The sequence below is a fragment of the Formica exsecta genome, unplaced genomic scaffold (genome assembly GCF_003651465.1).
Source record: "Formica exsecta isolate Colony F162 unplaced genomic scaffold, ASM365146v1 scaffold696, whole genome shotgun sequence".
NCBI classification, from domain to species: Eukaryota; Metazoa; Arthropoda; class Insecta; order Hymenoptera; family Formicidae; genus Formica; species Formica exsecta.
Window position 1 is genome coordinate 783,639 of NW_021853462.1, and position 20,413 is coordinate 804,051.

The 20,413-nt window shown below is 37.4% G+C and overlaps 1 protein-coding gene across 2 annotated transcripts in view; it reads right to left on the reverse strand.

Annotated features, from left to right (window-relative positions):
- The window catches only part of LOC115243182 (lachesin-like), a 190,834-nt gene extending 171,206 nt beyond the window's left edge, over positions 1-19,628 (reverse strand). For both annotated transcript variants that reach the window (XM_029819962.1, XM_029819963.1), the window contains exon 1: positions 18,976-19,628. In XM_029819962.1, coding sequence (XP_029675822.1) covers positions 18,976-19,102 — 127 coding nt within the window. In that variant the 5' untranslated portion in view covers positions 19,103-19,628. The remainder of the gene's footprint in view (positions 1-18,975) is intronic.
- Between the last annotated feature and the right edge of the window lie 785 nt (positions 19,629-20,413).

Sequence of the window (20,413 nt, forward strand, 5' to 3'; positions counted from 1 at the left end):
AGGACAAAACGAGCGTATTCGCACGCGCCCATTCATTCGAGTATGCGAACCGATAATTGAATGAAAAGCGCAATACGATGGTCTGCCGCGTTATCAAATATTTGAAATTAGTATATATATTTTATATAAATGAATCTATTATATACGCACACACATATTATTATTTTCAAAATTAACATTACGACGTATCCAATATTACGACTGACCACAGAGCAAATTTAGGAATAACGAATAATAAACGAAGCTTGATTCGTGTTCACATGCACACACACACACACACACACACACACACACACACACACACACACACACACACACACACACACACACACACACACACACACACACACACACACACACACACACACACACACACACACACACACACACACACACACACACACACACACACACACACACACACACACACACACACACACACACACACACACACACACACACACACACACACACACACACACACACACACACACACACACACACACACACACACACACACACACACACACACACACACACACACACACACACACACACACACACACACACACACACACACACACACACACACACACACACACACACACACACACACACACACACACACACACACACACACACACACACACACACACACACACACACACACACACACACACACACACACACACACACACACACACACACACACACACACACACACACACACACACACACACACACACACACACACACACACACACACACACACACACACACACACACACACACACACACACACACACACACACACACACACACACACACACACACACACACACACACACACATACATATAATTATGTAATTAAATGAAAAAATTTATTTACGCGCGCACGCGATTAAATATTCAATTGGAAACCTCGCAAATCCAAAGTAGAAAGTAATAAATCCCAATCTGCTTCGAGAAGATTATCGGTTATTTAATCAATTAGCCAATCTCAGCCTTTTTATCATTTTACTGAAATACGAAAAATGTAATCGATATCTACCTACCATAAAAACTATGTACACAATAATTATCTAAATTTATCAGAGCTAAGGTGCGGATTCATCGAGCGAAAATGCGGAGAGAGAAAAAATATGAGACGCGTGCATTATCGCGCATCAAGTTGAATACATGTGTATCCTGCGCGTTGCAAATGTGCCATCTCTCTCCCCTCCTCGATAAATTCACGCTCACTCTTTCTCTCTTCCGCAGCGCTCTCCGATATTTATTGTTTTAATTTACCGCGCCTGTGTTTAATTATAGAGAGTTAATTTTAACCGATACGCGCCGTATAACGCTGGGTATATGATTGCACCGATTCTTACCTAAACGTTTTTGTTTGTATTTAATCAGAACAATCAGAAAACACAACGACAAAGTATGCAAATTCCATGCAAAAAGCGAAACGTGTTCCAAGTTTAAAAATTTAAAAATAACTGCGATTTACTCGAACAGGGTGTACACCGCCAGTTTTTCGTGTATTCGTATAAGATATAATACAATTATATTTGTATATCGTTTCCAAATTGGCTAACGAATCTCGATTGAACTGCATAATAAAAACGCAAATACAAGTACATATGTCACAATTAAATAGTATATAGAAGATATATACAGCCCGTCTCGCTAATCGTATTTTACGTTAATAATAGAATATTTTATGTAGATGTTAACATGAAAAAATATTTTTCTTTCAAAATCAGAATATTTCTCAAAAATATTTTCTTATAGCAAAGGAAGTCGCGCAATGTAAAGTTAGACATAGTTAGACGATACTCTGTACGCATCTTCTTGCTTTTTACTGGTTCTACGTTCAACGTCTAAAATTGGTGAAGACTGTTCATTAACGGAGACCATGTGACTCCGTGCCAAGAAATGGTCGGTCTTTGTTCGGTGTACTGTCTCCGCTGTCGAGAGTTTAACCAAGCCATAGTGAAAGCGCAAGATAAAGAAGAGAAGAGAGAAGAAGAGAAAGGGATATAGAAACTCCTCGGGGGAACTGAAACAAAAATAAAAAAGTAGAAACGGTCGCGCAGCTGCAAAGCGAGAATATATATATATATATATATATATATAGATCGGGATAAATATGACTGGTTTATTTCAGTCTAATTAAGCTTTTTGGTATCGTTGCATCTCAGGATACGTGTATTAATCACAATGGACTGACATATTCTTAAAGCAAGCATACTAGCTTCAATTTAATACATCTTTCTGAGTATTTCTTCAATTTTCGTCTGAATGCTAAAAATCTAATCGTGAAACGTAATATTACTTATTTAAATAGCTTGACGTTAAAACAAGACACAATTAAAATTTACATTTGAAATAAAATCTAGAATTTTAATCATTATATTCATCTAAGATTTAAATTTAAGACGGATCTTTTAGCGAATATTCGAGATTGCGCGTGATGTTCAATAAGTTAAATTCGCAATCGCTGCGCAAACTCCTCGCGTGTAAATGAAAGCAAAACAGCTCGGAGGAAAAGCGCGGGAAGTGATGAATTAAAGAAGGCGAAAAGAAAATAGAGAGAAAGAGGTGCGAGAGAATTCGCGAATTACACGCGGCAAAGGGTAGCGTGCAAAAGAATGACGCGTAAGCGCCGCGGAATCTAATGAAGGTGAGGAAGAGACAAATGGAAAACGGAAAGGGACGGAGAGCGCGCGGTAGACACAGATGAAGAAAAAGAGCAAGTGTTGTACGGCACCGAAATAGCCGGACATTCCGTTAACTTGGCTCTCTGCACCTACTCGAGACGGTGGATAAAGGGTCCGGAGAAGGAAAAGCGGCGTTTGTCTGCCGTGCTTCTCGCGCCGGTCCTACCTCGTGTAGGAGCGTTTCAATTACGAAATCTTGCGAAATCGTCCGACGATTCTCGCACGATGTTCGTCTACTCGTTATATATCTGTCGTGCCGCTTTGCCATGTCCCTTTCCCCTTTGGTTCCCAATCTCTCTCCTCTTTTTTCCCCTTTTCAACCCCCTTTCTCTCATCCCTCCTCTCTCCTTTCTTTTTCTCTTTTTATTTCTTTCTCCTTCTCTCTTTCTTGTTCTTATCGCGTTGCTCTGGAATAATTAAATAAAAAAGGCGCACGTCTCTTGTTTGTATAATATGAAGCAAACACACCGACAGCTAAAAAACTGAAGGCAAGCTCTCAGATTGCGGGGTTTCGGTACTCGAATATTTATGTCCCTCTTTACATTCACGCGTGGCCATTAATCGATAATTCTACAGCAATTCCGACAACAGCGATATCGCTACGCGATGTTTTGTAACCGCTTATTGATCCATCGATAGATTGAAAAAAGCGCAGCTATAAAACATATTCATTATTTTGAATGTTTTTTTTTTTTTTGTCAATTACGTAAGAGATTTCTTTTTTAAATATACATTGATCTGCTTTAACAAATAATTAAAGTTGACAAGAATAGCAACGAAAATATTCAATTGTAAGTGTTTCTACAGTCTAGACCATCAACTCAAATAATTCAAAAACATTTTAAATAAACTAATTATTGAACTCAAATTTGGTAGAACTTTAGCCTGCATATCAGTTATCTCTTTATAAATTCATCAAGCGCTTAAATCTTAACGAAAATCAGGGTGACTTATACCGACGACCTTTTTGGACTCTGCAGATGAAATCTTGCTGTTATGAAGCCGGTCGAATAATGGAGTACGATACAGTACTAGTGCGCGCTTAAATTGCCAGACATTGTTTAAGCTTATGACGAATGAGCCTGCGCTTTTCTTCCATAAAACTGTAATAAAACAAAAGGATATAATAGAGTCGTAATAATTATAAATCGTTAAAGTGTTCATGTGTATCAAATGGACTTATGTATCCTGCGACTGTTCAACTAAAAGCGTAATTAACAACAAATTTCTTTGAAAATAATAAAGTTCTGGCTTGCATTATATTACTGGCTTGCATCGCACATTAATGCAAAAAATGATTAATTTCTACTAACAAACTATTTGTATAAATAATGAGAAAAGCTTATTTTTATACAAAATAAAATAAAACTGTTATTTCAAAACTGATTGATAATGTGAGATATTGTTATTCGATTTTAAATTATGCCACTTAATATAATGCAATTATATTTCGCGAATCTCTCGCTTCAATCACTAGAACGGACAAATTCTTAAACTGCAGACAGTTTCGAAAATGGTTTGATACAGGCGGTATAATTGTACACGTTATCCAGCTGTCGCAACGCTACGTCAATATCCCGAGTGCACTGCAAACAAAACGATTCGAGATTTGAACGGGATTCACTCTCGTAACGAACGTACGCAAATAAAGATCGTAATTCCTTGCTCGCGGTAGAATTCCGACCACGCGCGCAATTTCCTAAAAACAACCGCTGGGCATATGGCCGATGTAGTGATTGTTAGATGGTACATACAATGTCGATGAGATATCACATTATGTAATTATGCGAGCTATTCTTCGCGTTTATTCCGCGCCGCGAAGTACCTTCCCCCGCTCGTTTAATTCTGGCCACGGTGCGTACGATTGGACGCAAAACCCATGTGGAAATTCCATCAGGAGTAATTCCGAGAATCGAACCGCTTTAACTCCATTATGACTTTTTTTCCCTATCAATGAGGGAAACCCAAATCGAGTATCCCGTTATCAAGATATGACCAGACCTGAATATATGAGATCAACGTCTCGTGAAAACACGTACGCGAATGAAAACGCAAGTTCCTTTTTTTACCAGGCACAACCTATCCTTTCGTCTCCCCTTTCTTATTGGAGTTCCTCTATTCATTGGAATAACCCACTGAAAACTGTAATCGGCACAAGTGGCATCCGAATAAAGGGAATATAATGATGTAACTTGTGTACGTTCAATTTTTTTTTCTCTCTCCCTTCCTTTCTCTCTTGTAATTTAAAAATAAACGGCATGCATCGATGAAAAATACTATAACTATGAATTGTAATTCTTCAGGAGAATTATTCGTATAATCGTGTTACTTTTTGTTAAAGTTCTTTTTTTTATTTATTAGTTACAATAGAAGAACAACATTGAATATAAAACCACATGGAAATTAGTTTTAGCTACAATAATCTTTTGAAATATACTATTTTGATAAAATAGCATTAAAAAGTGATTGCAGATAAAAATTCTCAAAAATGCAGTTACAATACTTTTCATCGGTTCCATCGAAGTATTCTTTCGCATCAGCTAGATTCATACATAAAACGGCGAGAGATTGAAGCAACGCTTTCAAAATGTGTCCAATCAATGCGGAATATATATCCACATTTATATAGGTCGAACGGCAATAGAATAGAATCAATTAACTTAATTGAAAGATGAATTTCAACAGAATATATATTTTATAATATTATACATTTAAATTATACACAGAGAAAACAAATATTTTCTTCCGCGAAAACACTTATAATAATAAATTATGCGTAAAGTTTATTGCTTCCATTTTTAATTCTTAACTGAATGATGTCAATGAAATGGACAACTGATGATGAGGGGGATATCTTACACACAGATCCTTATATTTCCTTTTTTTCAATTTTTGATACACTAGAACAACACACGCGCTTTTTTTACGGATATTTCCCAATTTTTTTGACTTTTCTTTCCATAACTTAAATATTTTCTATCACAAACTGTCAAACTGTCAAAATTCGCATGATTTGACAGTCGCAAATAACACGAATGAAGCAAATGGCAGCGCACAAGCGAGACAGCCAATCAGCATCACGGAAAAAAGGCTTTAATGCTTCGATATATTTGAGTTCGAGATTTTTTAGAAAGGGAAAATTATTCGCTTTTATTAGTTGTCGGAGAGATATCCAAAAATAAACAAGAAATAAGAGAATATAATTATTTCATTGTGAAACTCTAATTCCTTTAATTATTTATTTATTTATCATATAGACGAAAACTAAAGAATAAAATTCTAGCTCTGTGATTTAAGAGACTTTGCATATTTAAAGATCAATATCAGCTGTGTAAAGATGTGTATATCTCTGGAAATATAAATTATTAAAGTATCAACATATCTATACAAGTATAAACTTGGTCATTTCTGTATTAATATATCATGTTCTTATTAGCGATTGAAGAGGATACAATTTTCAACGCTAGAATTAAAAAAGAATGTAACTGAATATCCAATAAACGCGTGTCCAACATAATAATCGCGTTTCTACTAACGTGAATAAATGTTGGAACCATTTTTATTTATCCGATAAAATCTCAATTCGCCGTAATTATATCACAGTCTCACAATAATTTTTAATTCTTGTATCTCCAATAGAGAAAAAATATAGGTCAACCAAATCATCAATATGCGTCTCAGTTCAACTTCTCGGCTGAGTTTAATCGAAATCGCGATCGGTTTTCATATATAAAATCACGAGATATCAAATCGGCCAATGAAAACGCCAGGGAATCTTCAGCTCTTCAACTCGAGACGATTCCGAGATCGAAGTTTCCTGGCTGTGTAAGCAGAGCCGTATTTCTAGCGCTTTCTGAAAGAAAGTCCGGCTGCGGGGGTGATTGGTGGACGACGAGCCAGGATTGAGGGTAGTGCTGCGGTACGAGGGCGAATAACAATGGCCACATCCGTGTATGCGTTTCCGGTCGGTGAGCACCTTCCGGTTGTGAATTACGCGGATGAATAAATAGAGTGGAGACCTAGGTATTCCTGGCCATGGAGAATATTACGAACGGCCAGGTACGCGCAGGCGTGTACATATAAGCTCGTTTAATGAAATTAAAATGAACGGCAAAGGAAGGATTAGCTTCTGCTATACGACGGTCAAATATCCGCGACGCGGATGAGAAACCACCGGGAAACGTTACGTGAGTAAAAGGCGAGAAGGGAAACTTTCTGCAAGAACTAGCTCCTTACTCTACGAGTCCATTACGATGAAATTAAAATTTGCTTTTGAAAAAAAGTAACAGATTGCGTTATTTACTCATTATGCTATATTGTATGTTACATTGCAATAGAAAATAGTATTGTAGCAATTTTTTCGACCAATGAAAAATTACGATAAAATTGTATTACGAGCCATGACCTTCTGACAAAGGAATTCAAGCGGATAATACAATTCCACGGAGGAAAGTCAACGATCATTTCTTTGAAATATCAGAACAATAATTCAAACATAACAAACGGCCGAATAGCCAAGACGTTGCTCTGCGCGCGCTCACGAACTCTGCTGCATATTTTACGAATCACCAGCTGCGCAAACTCGTGCAATCTCTACGCAGCAATTTCGGTTTATAAAAATATATTCACGTAGAGAAGCGGATATCCTCTTAGCTGCAGTTACATACAAATTTCTTGCCAAAAAAACGAGATGAAAGAAAATAAAGATAAAATGCTGCAAGATTAATTACGCGATTATATACAAATTCAGTTAATTTCGATAGAGGCAAACTATTCTTTAAAAATAATTTTAAAAAATTTAAAGAGAGAGCATGTTTCGGATCGCACATACACACAACACGATTACTTTAATCTATCTAAAATATCAATTTTTTAGCGCACTCTTTATTTGCTGAAACTTTTCGATCGATATAAGATGGGAAAAATAAAAAAAAAAAAAAAAAAAATTACATCCTTCTCACTGGGCATGCAGTTTAATTGAAAAAAGGCTGTATTAAGAATTTTTTTTATAAGTATTATCCTGTAATAACTTTTCGATATGTAAAAGACTTCAAAATTTGCGCGACACAATGCGACGTAAAAGATTTGCGCAAAAAAGGGGAAAGTTTTCGAAAACATGAAAAAAGAAGTAAAAAGCGAACGCGTATTCTTGTGACACGAAACGACGAGAAAACGACAAGAAAAAAGGTTATTATAGCTGGATTAATTGCGTTGAGGGTGTGCGCGCTATGCACACTAAGCGGCTACGCGGCAAGACTAATTATTCTAATGGGCTACAGTGTTTGTATTTACCGTGTAAATGGTGCATTCAAAGGATAGGATAGATACTGGCCTCTATGGACGCTTGAGTGCGCATCCGTGTCCTCCTCCGCGAGAGGCAAAACCGTAACACACATTGTGCCGATCGGTCCATCGAGATTGATGAGATATCGATAACGTCGATACGAAGAAAGTGTACTTGGATTTTACTCTTTCCGTGGCCTTATATTATTATTGTTTTCCCCCCAATTGCGATTAAATTAAGTAAGTAACGTTGTTAGTAAGATAAAAGAAAATATGTGACAACTTTTCAAAATTCTCATACAAGGCAGCAAATTTTAACTAGCCATATATTTCTCTTACGATTGACAATGGAGAAAAATAATAAAGGAAAAAGAATTAAGGGCTTAATATAATTTCCCATGTGACATTATTTTTGTAAATGCAATTATATTTCTGCGAAGAACAAAAATTGTATCTTTGTCTAAATAAAGTCATATAATCTTTTTACATACTAATCCATATTTTTTTGTACATATATGTACAAAGTGAGAGTCATCAGAATAAAATGCTTTATGAAGAATACTTAATATTTCACATATATACATATATATAGCCTTTTTATATTCTCTAGTATAAAATATATATATTGTAGTATAAAATATAAAATTATGTCAAATAAATTAGAATCATATAATTGTATTACAAGAAATGTATAAAATAATCTTCATTTCAATAAGCAACACTTTTATAATTACATCCTCTAACTTTAGCAGCATGCAAATAAATTGTCGCAACAAATTAAAAGACGCTAAACTAGTTTACATTAAAATATAATAAATGAATTTTGAATCGAATTTATATTTAAATTTATACTCTCTATTAAATATTCACTGACTTCGAGAGATCGGGAGAAAGCAACACGCATATGCTTCTTAACTGATATTGTTTTAATTATTTGCTATCTCTCTTCACCGCTATCGATACATCAATCCGATAATTGGCGAATCACTCATTTTTTAACATTTATCATACACAATTAGTGATACACAATTATGACAATTCACAATAAAGATAGGGGAAGCTGTGCAATCGCAACCATGGATTTCCAACGACGAATTCTATTCATCCGTATCGGGGATTCGGCTTTTCACGGAACGATTGCACCGATCGATTTACACGCATCCTTTACCTCCCTCCTCGATCTGCGAATGCAGATGGGGTCTACCGCGACGTCGCGGGACGCGGACTCGACAGTGGATGTCGCGTCGACGCCGTAACGGTGGTGGAACTTTAATTCGCGTTTTCGGATTTCCAATATCGTAAAGCGGCGAAAGAAGACGACGAGTAATACATGACGGTCGATAAGGATAAGTTCCTCTCGACAGGCGCGACGGAGAGCATCGTAGAGCAAAGGACGCGGTTGGGAGGGGGGGGAGGGGGAGGAACGGATCGAAAGGGGTTATTTCGTTCACTGCCGCTTGCGCCACGTGTATTATCATATTTATAACTCGGTCGACCCGTAGAGACGTGAAAAAGCTAGGGAATGGACTTGGCGCGGCAGACGAAACCCGTCCAATGTGACGCGCCCAAGGATATCACGGTGGAATCGAGTGCGAATCGCGGATATGTTAATGAGATGTACTGTCGCTGATAAAAACACCTTTCCACATGATAGGGAAGAGCGAGTCATGAACGACACTGGGAAATATGATATCCCTGAAATAAATCGCCAAACTTTGCAAGCTTTTTCCGCTCGCCATACTCTCGATCATATAGATTCGAAAATTCTTCTCATTCAAGTTATAAATACCCTTTCTCTGCGGCAAAGTTTCGCAAAAATATCAAGCAGATTAGAAATGCAAATACCATTATCATTTTCTTTCAATTGACAATAAATACTTATTGTGATTCATTAACTCATGTCAGTTTGATATATTATGGAGCAATAAACCTGTATGCCAAAGTAAATTTTTTATCAGTTTTTTGAATCTAAAAATTAATGAGACATCAATAAGAATCGTGAAAGAAAATCATGTTCAACATTTTTTTTAGAGAGCGCGCGATATTCATTCTAAGATCAAAGATCATGATTATATGATTTTTCTTCATGATATAATGAATAGAATATACGCATAAAGATTAGCTATTTTTCTTTCAGAGACGTACTGTGTAATCAGGAAATTATGAATGAAAATTTCATGTTGTAATAAAAGAGATGGATCTAAAAACCGCAAAACGGTTCTAACGATCTTTTGATTATTATTAAATGCACACACTTGCGCTATTCTTTAATCATTTCGCGACAATTGTCCATTTTATCATTAAAATATTAATTTGTCGTCCATATCTGCTCAATTATCTTGATTATCTCTTATATCCTCTTAATTATTTCTTCATGTTATTCACCTTACATGCTTTGTGTGTGAAACATTATATAACGTAGCGAATAAAAATAATGTGAGTAATTACACCGTCAAAAGTAAAGTTTAGAGACAGAAGAATAATAAAGTATATTTTTTTTTGAAGATTTAACTTTTCGACACAAGCTGAATTTTACATAAATATTTTAGAGAAGAGTTTTATTTTTCTGAAATGAGGGTAAACGACAAGGGCTAAACTCATTCCGCTTTCGGGACCCTCGACCACGGGTGGAGGGTATAACATTTTCTAGGAAGGGAAAGATCCCTTTTGTCGGTATACATAAGTTTCGAGGCACGGATCGGTACATATATATATATATGTATATATATATCTGCTCGTCCCTGGGGGCGAATAGAAGATTAATCAGAAGATAATTTTTGTTAATAAAGAGCAAGGGAACGCGCGAACGTTGCGCGTAAATTATATCTCCAGATTGTTCATTCTGTCCTTCCAAGAATCTACGACATTTTTAAAACGTATTTTCTTGTACGCGCGTAAAAAAAGATTGTTTGAAGTACCACCTGTTTAAAGTACTACTTTCAGAAATATCTTTTATTTTAAGAAGAGAACAAACAAGGAATTACATAATGATTTAATCTGGTTTCTTCTGTTTTTTGAAAATGATGTCAAGTGTGTGTAATATGTTCTCTTATCTTATATAAATGTACTTTAAAGGATATATTTTCTCTCATTGTCAGTCATTTGTTTTATCGCATTATAATGACATGCATATCGCGTCCAGAGTAATCGAATCAAAAATTGACGTCTGTTGTGATGGAACCGTTTTAAAAGATTAAAACGCAACGCGTCGTCTAAAACGTATTGTGGAATTTTCTTCGAAGTTTCGACCCGCGAAACTTAGATCTTCCGCAATGCAGTTCCGCTACTTTCCGCGCTTACCCACCCCTCTCAATCTCTCTCTCTCTTTCTTTCTCTCTCCGGTTCTCGGATTCTGTTATTCCGGGAGTAACGGACGCTCGACGAATTTACTGATTTTCACTCCTAGCACGAAGTCCGACGTCTGCTGCGTAACGAGGAGTCAAGCTCTTTCGAGTAGAAGACCATCGAACTGGCCGTCGCCAAAAAGGTCGCAGAGCGAGTAACGTTAGGTGACTGTAGGGTAACGAAAGATGAGAGGAGAAGAAGGAGGAGGAGGAGGTATAGAGGTGGGATGGAAAGGACTCTAACTTCCTAACCGAATTGTTAACTCGGCAGCAGTCGGACAGGAGCAAACTTGCCCGTTAACTTCTTGTCGAGGCGAGCGAGCGAGGCGGACGGTCGCGAAACGAAAGGAGAGAACAACGTACGGCGAACGGGAGAGGAAAAAAAAGAGAGGAAAATCCCCGCGAAGAAGGCTGATTTAGTAAACATAATTTGAATATCTGATTGCTGCCGGCTTTAAATTTCGTTGTATCTTCTCGCGCTATGTGACGCAAACGTCTTAACCCGTCTTCGCGTCTTCTGTCATTTTCTCTTTTTTTTTTTTTTTCCCTCGCTGGATATTCGCTCGTCAGAAAGCGGACGATAGAAAACGGTGAGTGGAAATCGGGCTTCCGTTCTTTTTCCCTCTCTCTTATCGCTAGAAAACTTGAAATTATTTAGATTTTATAACACAATAGCGAACTTTATGAGATGAGCCCCCTCCTCTCGCTCCCGTATATACCTGTATTTCCATAAGAATTTAATAATACCGCAACACAGCGCGCAATTAATGTACTTTTTTGCCTTGTTAGAGAACGGCTATTGCGAGAAAGACGGCAATTCTCAAAGGAAGGCGTTCTCTCTCCGCTACGACGTAATAAGAATTATATCCTCGGCCGGCATAATATCTCGGACGGCGCTTCTGATGCAGATTGGCAGAAATGTACAATCGCGGCTTTTGTCGTCGCCGACTTACCCTCTCGACAAATCCGCTTGAACTGGCAGCAATCACGAGCGACTGAAAACGATTCCGTCCGTATAGTTGCAAATATGGAAGAAATTTCAAAGTTTCTCGACTTTCACCCAAATATCTATCGATTCGCAAATGCGGCAAATCGACAACGTAAAACGAATTACGTCACGATATACCGGAGTAGGGTGTGCTTTCAAAAATTATTAGCGCTTCTATATATTTCAGTATTTTTATCCCTCTATATTATCTGCGAAATTATCTCTTATATTAAATATATTATAAAAAGTATTGAGACTTATATATGATTAATCGTATTTAAGTTTGAATTATACAAAATCGTATAACAAAATAGATCCCCCATTATTTTAACACCTTCAAGTTAATAATGCTCCGCACAATTGCTCGTGTCTTAAGCTCGACCGTGGAACATTCCAAAGCCAATAAATCGCCGCACACCTCTCAAAGGCCAGATTTGTAATCCCCCTACGGACTTCTCGGTCGCCCGGTATCACCCTCTAACCGCGTAGCTACAGAGGCTCTCCACCTTTCTAGTGGATTCAGAAACCGGTTGCGGCAATCTCAAATATTAATGGCCCACGTACACCCACGACTACTGTCTTAACGTCTTTTTCTTTCAAGGCAATCCTAAAAGTTGGGGCAAAAAGTGAAGAAAAGAAAGAATAAGGTCTTCGAAGAACATGAAGGGAATAGTTACTGTTGTTGGCCGGAATAGATCGCGAGGGACGAAGAAGATGGTTATCTCATATGTACATAAACAAAAAACAAAAAAAAATATATATATATAATTGTGCATAAAAAGCATGTGATTGACAATCGAGAAATTGACAAATTAAAATAAGATTATCCGTTCACAATTCTGTTCAACAAGTGCAGAAATTTATTTAATGGAAACAAAGAAATAAGTATATAATTAATATATTCACAAGAGGCGCAGAAATATAGATTGCGATGCATGTCATAAGGTGATCATGCAAGATGGAAATTGTCGGTAGTCGGGAGAGTCGAGATATTCGGGAGAAGAGAGACCGCGGAAGAGAGACCGCGGAAGAGAGAACGCTTTCCTTCAACACGTACGCGCAGCTGGGGTGCGAGAGAAAGAAAAAAAAAAAGATACAGGAAGGCAAAGGCGGCGAAGGTGCGAAGTTGATTCGAGGCGGGGAGTCGAGCGGAAGAGAGGAGAGAAAACGAGAGGATGAGAGAGCTTCGAGTATTTCGCCAACTTGGTAAGCCGAGTCGAGATCGCTCACGCGAGGATTTCTTCTTGGGAAACATGCTCTCCTCTTTCCTCATCTTACACTCTTCCCTTTTCTTTCTTCCACCCCCGTTTCCTTTCTTCACCGCTCTTTCATCCTCTGGCTCCGTCTGCTTTGCTACATCGCGGGACCAAATCTTTCGCGAACAGATTAAGGTGCGGAATATCGAAGACTTCGGAATGTCAACTACAGTTATAATGATGTGTATACGCATTTTTGTTGTAATCCGTGACAAAAGAAATGGATGAAAAAAGAGAGAATATGGAATATCAAAGTGTTAATATTTTAAATGTATACATCTATACACAGACATCTCGGATTTATTTTAAATTTAATAAACAAAAAATTATATAATTTTATTTATCAAAATTTATAATAAATCAAATTTCTCCGTAAAACGTATTGAAAAATACATCTGCAAAAATCACACATTTTTTTTATATTGACTGCCAGAAAGATTTTCAAATATATATGTCTTAAAAAAGAATGAAGAAAGCTTATGTCCCAATATGTGACTAAAAAAAAAAAATTTTTTTAAATCCCATTTATATACCAAGAATATAAATTACACGATGAGTCCCTGCTTCTTTTGCCCTCTGTTTCTTCTCTCGCAAGTCTTCCCTCTCGCTCACGCAAAAGCGCCGACGTATCCGCCATACGCGAATAGATACCTACCCAAGGGATGCAGGAAAATAAGAAGAGGGTCGAGAAAGAACGTCCAATGACTGAACCATGATCAAAGATAATTTCCGATCAAAGATTAAGGATTACTCCCGTGAGCCACGTGGCCCGTCTAGGAATCAAAGTCTGCCGAAATATAAAATGCATGAAGCGAGAATCCCAGGGGTGCGCAGAACATGAAGATCTCTCTGTCTCTCTCTCTCTCTCTCTCTCTCTCTCTTTCTCTCTCTCTCTCTCTCTCCCTCTGTTTATAAGTGTACACGAGCATGTGCATGTTCAGAAGCAACTCCCACTCACCCATTTAAAGGCAGATGGCATACGATCGCGCGTACGCGACGCACGTGCGCGTGCATCTTGTGCATATATATCGCACAATATCGTAACGATAAAATATAAATAACAATAAAAAGACGGCATAAAGATGAAAAATATTCCCTGAATTGCGCATTACCATTAAAGTGTTACAGCACTTGCAAAGGTTTTCTGCGTCTCCTTTTATGATTTAAATTTGGTCTCAACACAAATGTCGAAACATGCCTATAGTTTCTAAATTTTAAGCGACTGAGGATCTTCCCATTTTTGTGAAATAATAAGCTTTAAAAGGTAAATTGCAAATCGATAGCAAGACTTTATTCTTCTTCAATTTCAAGTGGACTTGAACAGAATTTCAATTTGAATACGATTGCGTTACCGTGCACACGTGCGTTAATAATTCATTATAAAATATAGCTACATCGCGAACATGTTACGCGTTAAAACACGTGTTAAATATAAACGTATCGAATCTCGAAACGATTCAAACCGAAAGAAACGAGAGGTAGTTTTTTTTTTCTTTCTTCGTTTACCTATATAAAGATTTATATAAATCATCATGCTTCAAAAAACTTGGTCGCTATTGATATTCTGTTAAATGCAAAGAGTTTCTAGTTAAATGTAGTACAATTTATAGTTTCTAATGAGACGTAAATAAGATAAAGATATCTAACGCGCAACATTCAAAATATAACGTTCGTGTACCTGAAATTACATGATATATTTTGTGTAATGTTAGTGTATGTAGTTACACACGATAATATATTTCTGACATAAATGCTCGTATAGAAAAGCGGAACGTAAGAGAAAAAAAACGTGCTTTCGTGCACGCTACGGTGAGGCGCGTAGCGTGATGTAAACGACACCGGCACGGAGAGAAAGGGAGAAAGAGAGAGAGAGATAAATTGCAAATCGATAGCAAGACTTTATTCTTCTTCAATTTCAAGTGGACTTGAACAGAATTTCAATTTGAATACGATTGCGTTACCGTGCACACGTGCGTTAATAATTCATTATAAAATATAGCTACATCGCGAACATGTTACGCGTTAAAACACGTGTTAAATATAAACGTATCGAATCTCGAAACGATTCAAACCGAAAGAAACGAGAGGTAGTTTTTTTTTTCTTTCTTCGTTTACCATACTATTTACTATAACCGCAATTATCTACGCTGTACGAAGGGATGAGCTCTCTTACGAGGTCGAACAATTGGTCGAAATGTATGGAAATTGTTCGTATTTTCGACACGTATAGCGCATATACCTTGTGCGGACATTAGATATTAGATTTAGCGCTCTTACAACTGTCGCCGTACATAATTAGGGGTGGCTTCCCCCATCGAAACAGATGGCAACCCTTAGGCTACGAGATAATTTCGCGGGGAACAGTTGGGAAACTGGCGTAGCCCCTCGGATACAGAAAAGAGGAGACAGAGAAAGAATAAAGGAGGAGAGAAAATGGAAAGAGCGAAGGGATGGAGAAGGGGGAGAGGAAAGACAAATGTCTGCCAGAAATAGAGGAGCGCGCAGCGACGATAAACGATTCTACAAACGGAAACGCGTGCGAAAAAGGCCAATACGCGATATTCGATTCGATCGTTACCAAAATTTCTTCGATAATTCATCGAAATTAGATAAGCGACGGCCAAGTGGATATCAGAGCTCGTACACCGAGTGTATTACGCATTAAACGTAACGACGGCGAGGCAATCGGCAGTAAGCGACTAAAGTGGTTTTATTAGTCGTTCGCTGCGATCAGATACGAGGACAATGAGGGGACCCTCCATATTCTCGATCGTGCGATCCTGTCTATCTGTCTCTATCCGACGCGCGTGGTGCACGGCTACCTAAGAGATTACGCTCACAGGCAGTAACACGAGAATTGAATGACCACTGTATAAAATTCGCATCCGCCGCGGCCACCAGCCATGGACGATAATGGCCACTCAACGTCCCGGTTTCAGGGCCGACAATCTGTGTGGCTCGTAGATTCGTAAAGACAATTGGATTTGAAAATCACCGCGTTATTCATAATACAGCTTAATGTATGTATATTATTTTGTATAATGATACGGGACTGATTGTACAATTTTTTCTAAAAAAGATCCTAAAATGCATACACATCTGATAGCGAGAAACTTTAGCTTAAAAAAAAAATATATGATATATATATATATATATAAAGATTTATATAAATCATCATGCTTCAAAAAACTTGGTCGCTATTGATATTCTGTTAAATGCAAAGAGTTTCTAGTTAAATGTAGTACAATTTATAGTTTCTAATGAGACGTAAATAAGATAAAGATATCTAACGCGCAACATTCAAAATATAACGTTCGTGTACCTGAAATTACATGATATATTTTGTGTAATGTTAGTGTATGTAGTTACACACGATAATATATTTCTGACATAAATGCTCGTATAGAAAAGCGGAACGTAAGAGAAAAAAAACGTGCTTTCGTGCACGCTACGGTGAGGCGCGTAGCGTGATGTAAACGACACCGGCACGGAGAGAAAGGGAGAAAGAGAGAGAGAGAGACGCATTAATTTGCATCTGCTTTCGTACGCCGCCACTTCCGAAAATTTTATTCGTTCCCGCCGTTTAATTGCGGTATACGCAAAATAATGGAGCGCATAGGGTAGAGGGGCGGGGGGAGGAGTAAAAGACGGGGTGCGCGCGGAAAGAAAAGTGTGCCGGGGCGCCGAGAGCTTAATACCCGTGTAAGTAGTAGCCACTGCATTACAGTGAGAGATTCATTTGCATGCACTTTTACATCCTTCCGTCCTCAAAAAATATTTATCGCCCGAGGTTTCGTCGTGACGCCCCGCTTATGAATTATGCATGTGGTGTACGCGCGCTGAGGACGTAGCTCATTCCTAGCGCAATTTCGCCATTGAAGCGTAATTTCAGCAAGCTCGGTATTAGAACCCCTCGAGCAGCTTTTTCGTGATAGCGCTTACGAGGGAGAGAACGAAAAGACGTGTCATTCGAAACGCGCGACGATCATCATCTCAATTGCTCAAAGAGAAGACGAGTGCATAATGCGTATATATTAACTTTATGCCACGTTATGTGTGTATATGAATATATATGATATGTTTTCTATATTGTTATATTATTACGTATTATGCGTAATATATTTTAAAATGGACTTTCTTTCGTCGATTTAATAACGTAATAGATGATTTTATATCGATTTACGGATAAACTTTATAAAAAATTACGTTGTTAAAATTTTTTTATAGTTTATTATATTAAGTTTTCAGAGAAAAATTTGTAACAAATTATATTTAAAAGAAAATAGTAGAGCAAGAACGTTTTAAATTAATACTATTAAATATACTATATATATTAAATGAAACATTATGTTACATGAAGAGTTTCTCCTATGTCTTTTCGATATATTTTATTATAGAAGATTTTAAATATTAGAAAGTATATATATAATTTCGTCAAAAATCAATCTTTAAAGGCATATTTTGCTCACATCGATCACTCAACGTAAATTAGATAATTCATCACATGTAATGTAGCATTGCTATAACATGTCGATACCATTGTCAGCATCAGATTTAACGTGATCAAAATTAAATCCGAGATTATGTACAGATTGGATAGTATGCGTTTAAGTCACCATGCAAACAAACATGGGAGACATCAGCGGGATATATGGTGGATAGTCTATATTTAGATTGTCACACGCTTGTGTGTGCAATATACATATATATATATGCTGATCGACTGTATATAATACTAATGGTAGAATCAAAGCATTATTCTCTATAAAACAAAGGATAATATGACATATATATGCCAGAAGGCAATTATAAATAATTATTAATTATATATCAATCTTTCATCTCATCTATCTATCTCACTTTTATTATAAGCTGTATCAAAAATGCTAATTTCCGATATACCGATAGAGGGAAACGCATATAGATATTATTTTAAGCAATATTTTTCTTATTATTTTTTAATTAATAAGAGATTTTATTATTAATTTAATTCTTGATATTTTGTCAAGAAGCAAATTGCGCGAGAGGTAAAATATTTTATTTTTGTTAAATAAAAATTAATTAATTTCCTAACAATTCTAGCAAACTCGTTTTATTAAAGTTGTTACAATTATGTTTTTTTCTAAAAATCTCTCCAATTCCTCAGGCTGCATCTTTGTATAAATATATATAAATAATGATAATATATATTTATATAATTTTTTAATGCTTTATGAGATTTTCAGAAACTATATTGCCATTACTTTTCATAAAACGTTTTTTTTTTTTCAATTATTACGTGGAACGCATGTAGCAACGAATAATTATAAATGATAATTCGATAAATTATAAATTGGCGGTTAGTTACGTTTTCTTCTCGAAAGATAATATCCGAATTAAAGAAATTGAACGTTACCAGTGGTATATGCTGCGAATGTTGATCGACCATTCTGCAGTAGAAGACAAGCGAAAACGAAGACCGCCACCATCCTCGATAGAAAATTAACGGTCATCCCCTTCCTCCTTCCAGCATGTAGCTGCATCACCGATATCCGATTAACAAATCCGATGTCACGAATATAAGATCCGCATTCGCATTCTATCGGTTCACCCCAATAAAGTTTCTCGACTCATTCGCAACTACTCCAAAAACACTCTTCTTCGCGACTCCGACAGGAACGAGAGTTACAACACTATTCGCTGCCTGCGAACAATTTCCGGCGTAATGTCTCATTCACGCAGAGCTTATGTCAAAATTTTATAAAAAATGATGTCCGTCCAATGCATCCTAAATCGCCGTGTCCCAAACGTCGCGAAAAAATGTTCACTTTTCACGTGCCACGCAAGCGAGCGTCTATCATCGAAGCTCGTAAAAACTTTGTCTCTTCGTTCAGAGAGATGTTCGCTGAAGGTCCCCGTTTGTCGGATGACGCGCGTGATACACCGCGACAAGCCTTATGTCAGAGTTGTTTTCGGCTTGGAATACGAAACGACGACTGCTCCCGACAAGTGCGCGCTTGGGACGCCCGGCGTCGACTAGCGTGTTCGTAGTTCGTAGAGGGAGACCACAGTGGTGGCATACACGCCGCGCCGTTCCAGCATCACGGCGCAGATCTCAGCCACCCCCGTATACAAGGGCATCTCACCCTTTCCCCGAATCAGGCCAATCGGCGCACGCGAGTCACCGCCCATCGCATCGCGGGGGCGGCACCACTCCCGAATTAAGATTTTCGACTTTTCTTAGTCCAGGGGGGTAGTTCACCCCCTCGCGCGAGCTATCTGTCTATTCTCCTTTACCCTCTCGCGCGCCACATTCTCCCGGCGCCACGCATTGTCTCCTTATTCGAGACGACCTGTCTCTCTTTGCAATTATTGTACACGCGACATCCGCGACTTAACACTAAAAAAAAAAAAAAAATAAAAAAAAGTCCACGTAGAGTAATGCACGTCAAGCAATAATGCAAATATCCAAGTTTTGCGATATTTGTATCTTATCGAAGTGTCGATCTCCTTAATAGTGTTAGTTTATTTTTTTCGCTTCATAAACTTTGTAAAAATAAAATTTTATTTCCACGTTGCAAGCTAGCAATTTTATTACATTTTTATATGTTATTGCTTGTAATGGAATTATAATTTACGCTTTCTCTCTCTACGCGCGTTTGCCATAAATAAATATAACATTCATGATCAAAATCATTTTGCCAATCGTGAGTCAGATAAAATTGAAAATAGCGCTCGTGAAATATTGGTGCGTTACCTTATTATAGAACGTACGCGTTAATGCATAAATAAATGTTCTATGAAAAAGCGCGATCATGATATAAAAATCATGAATGTAGCGCGCATATATGTTA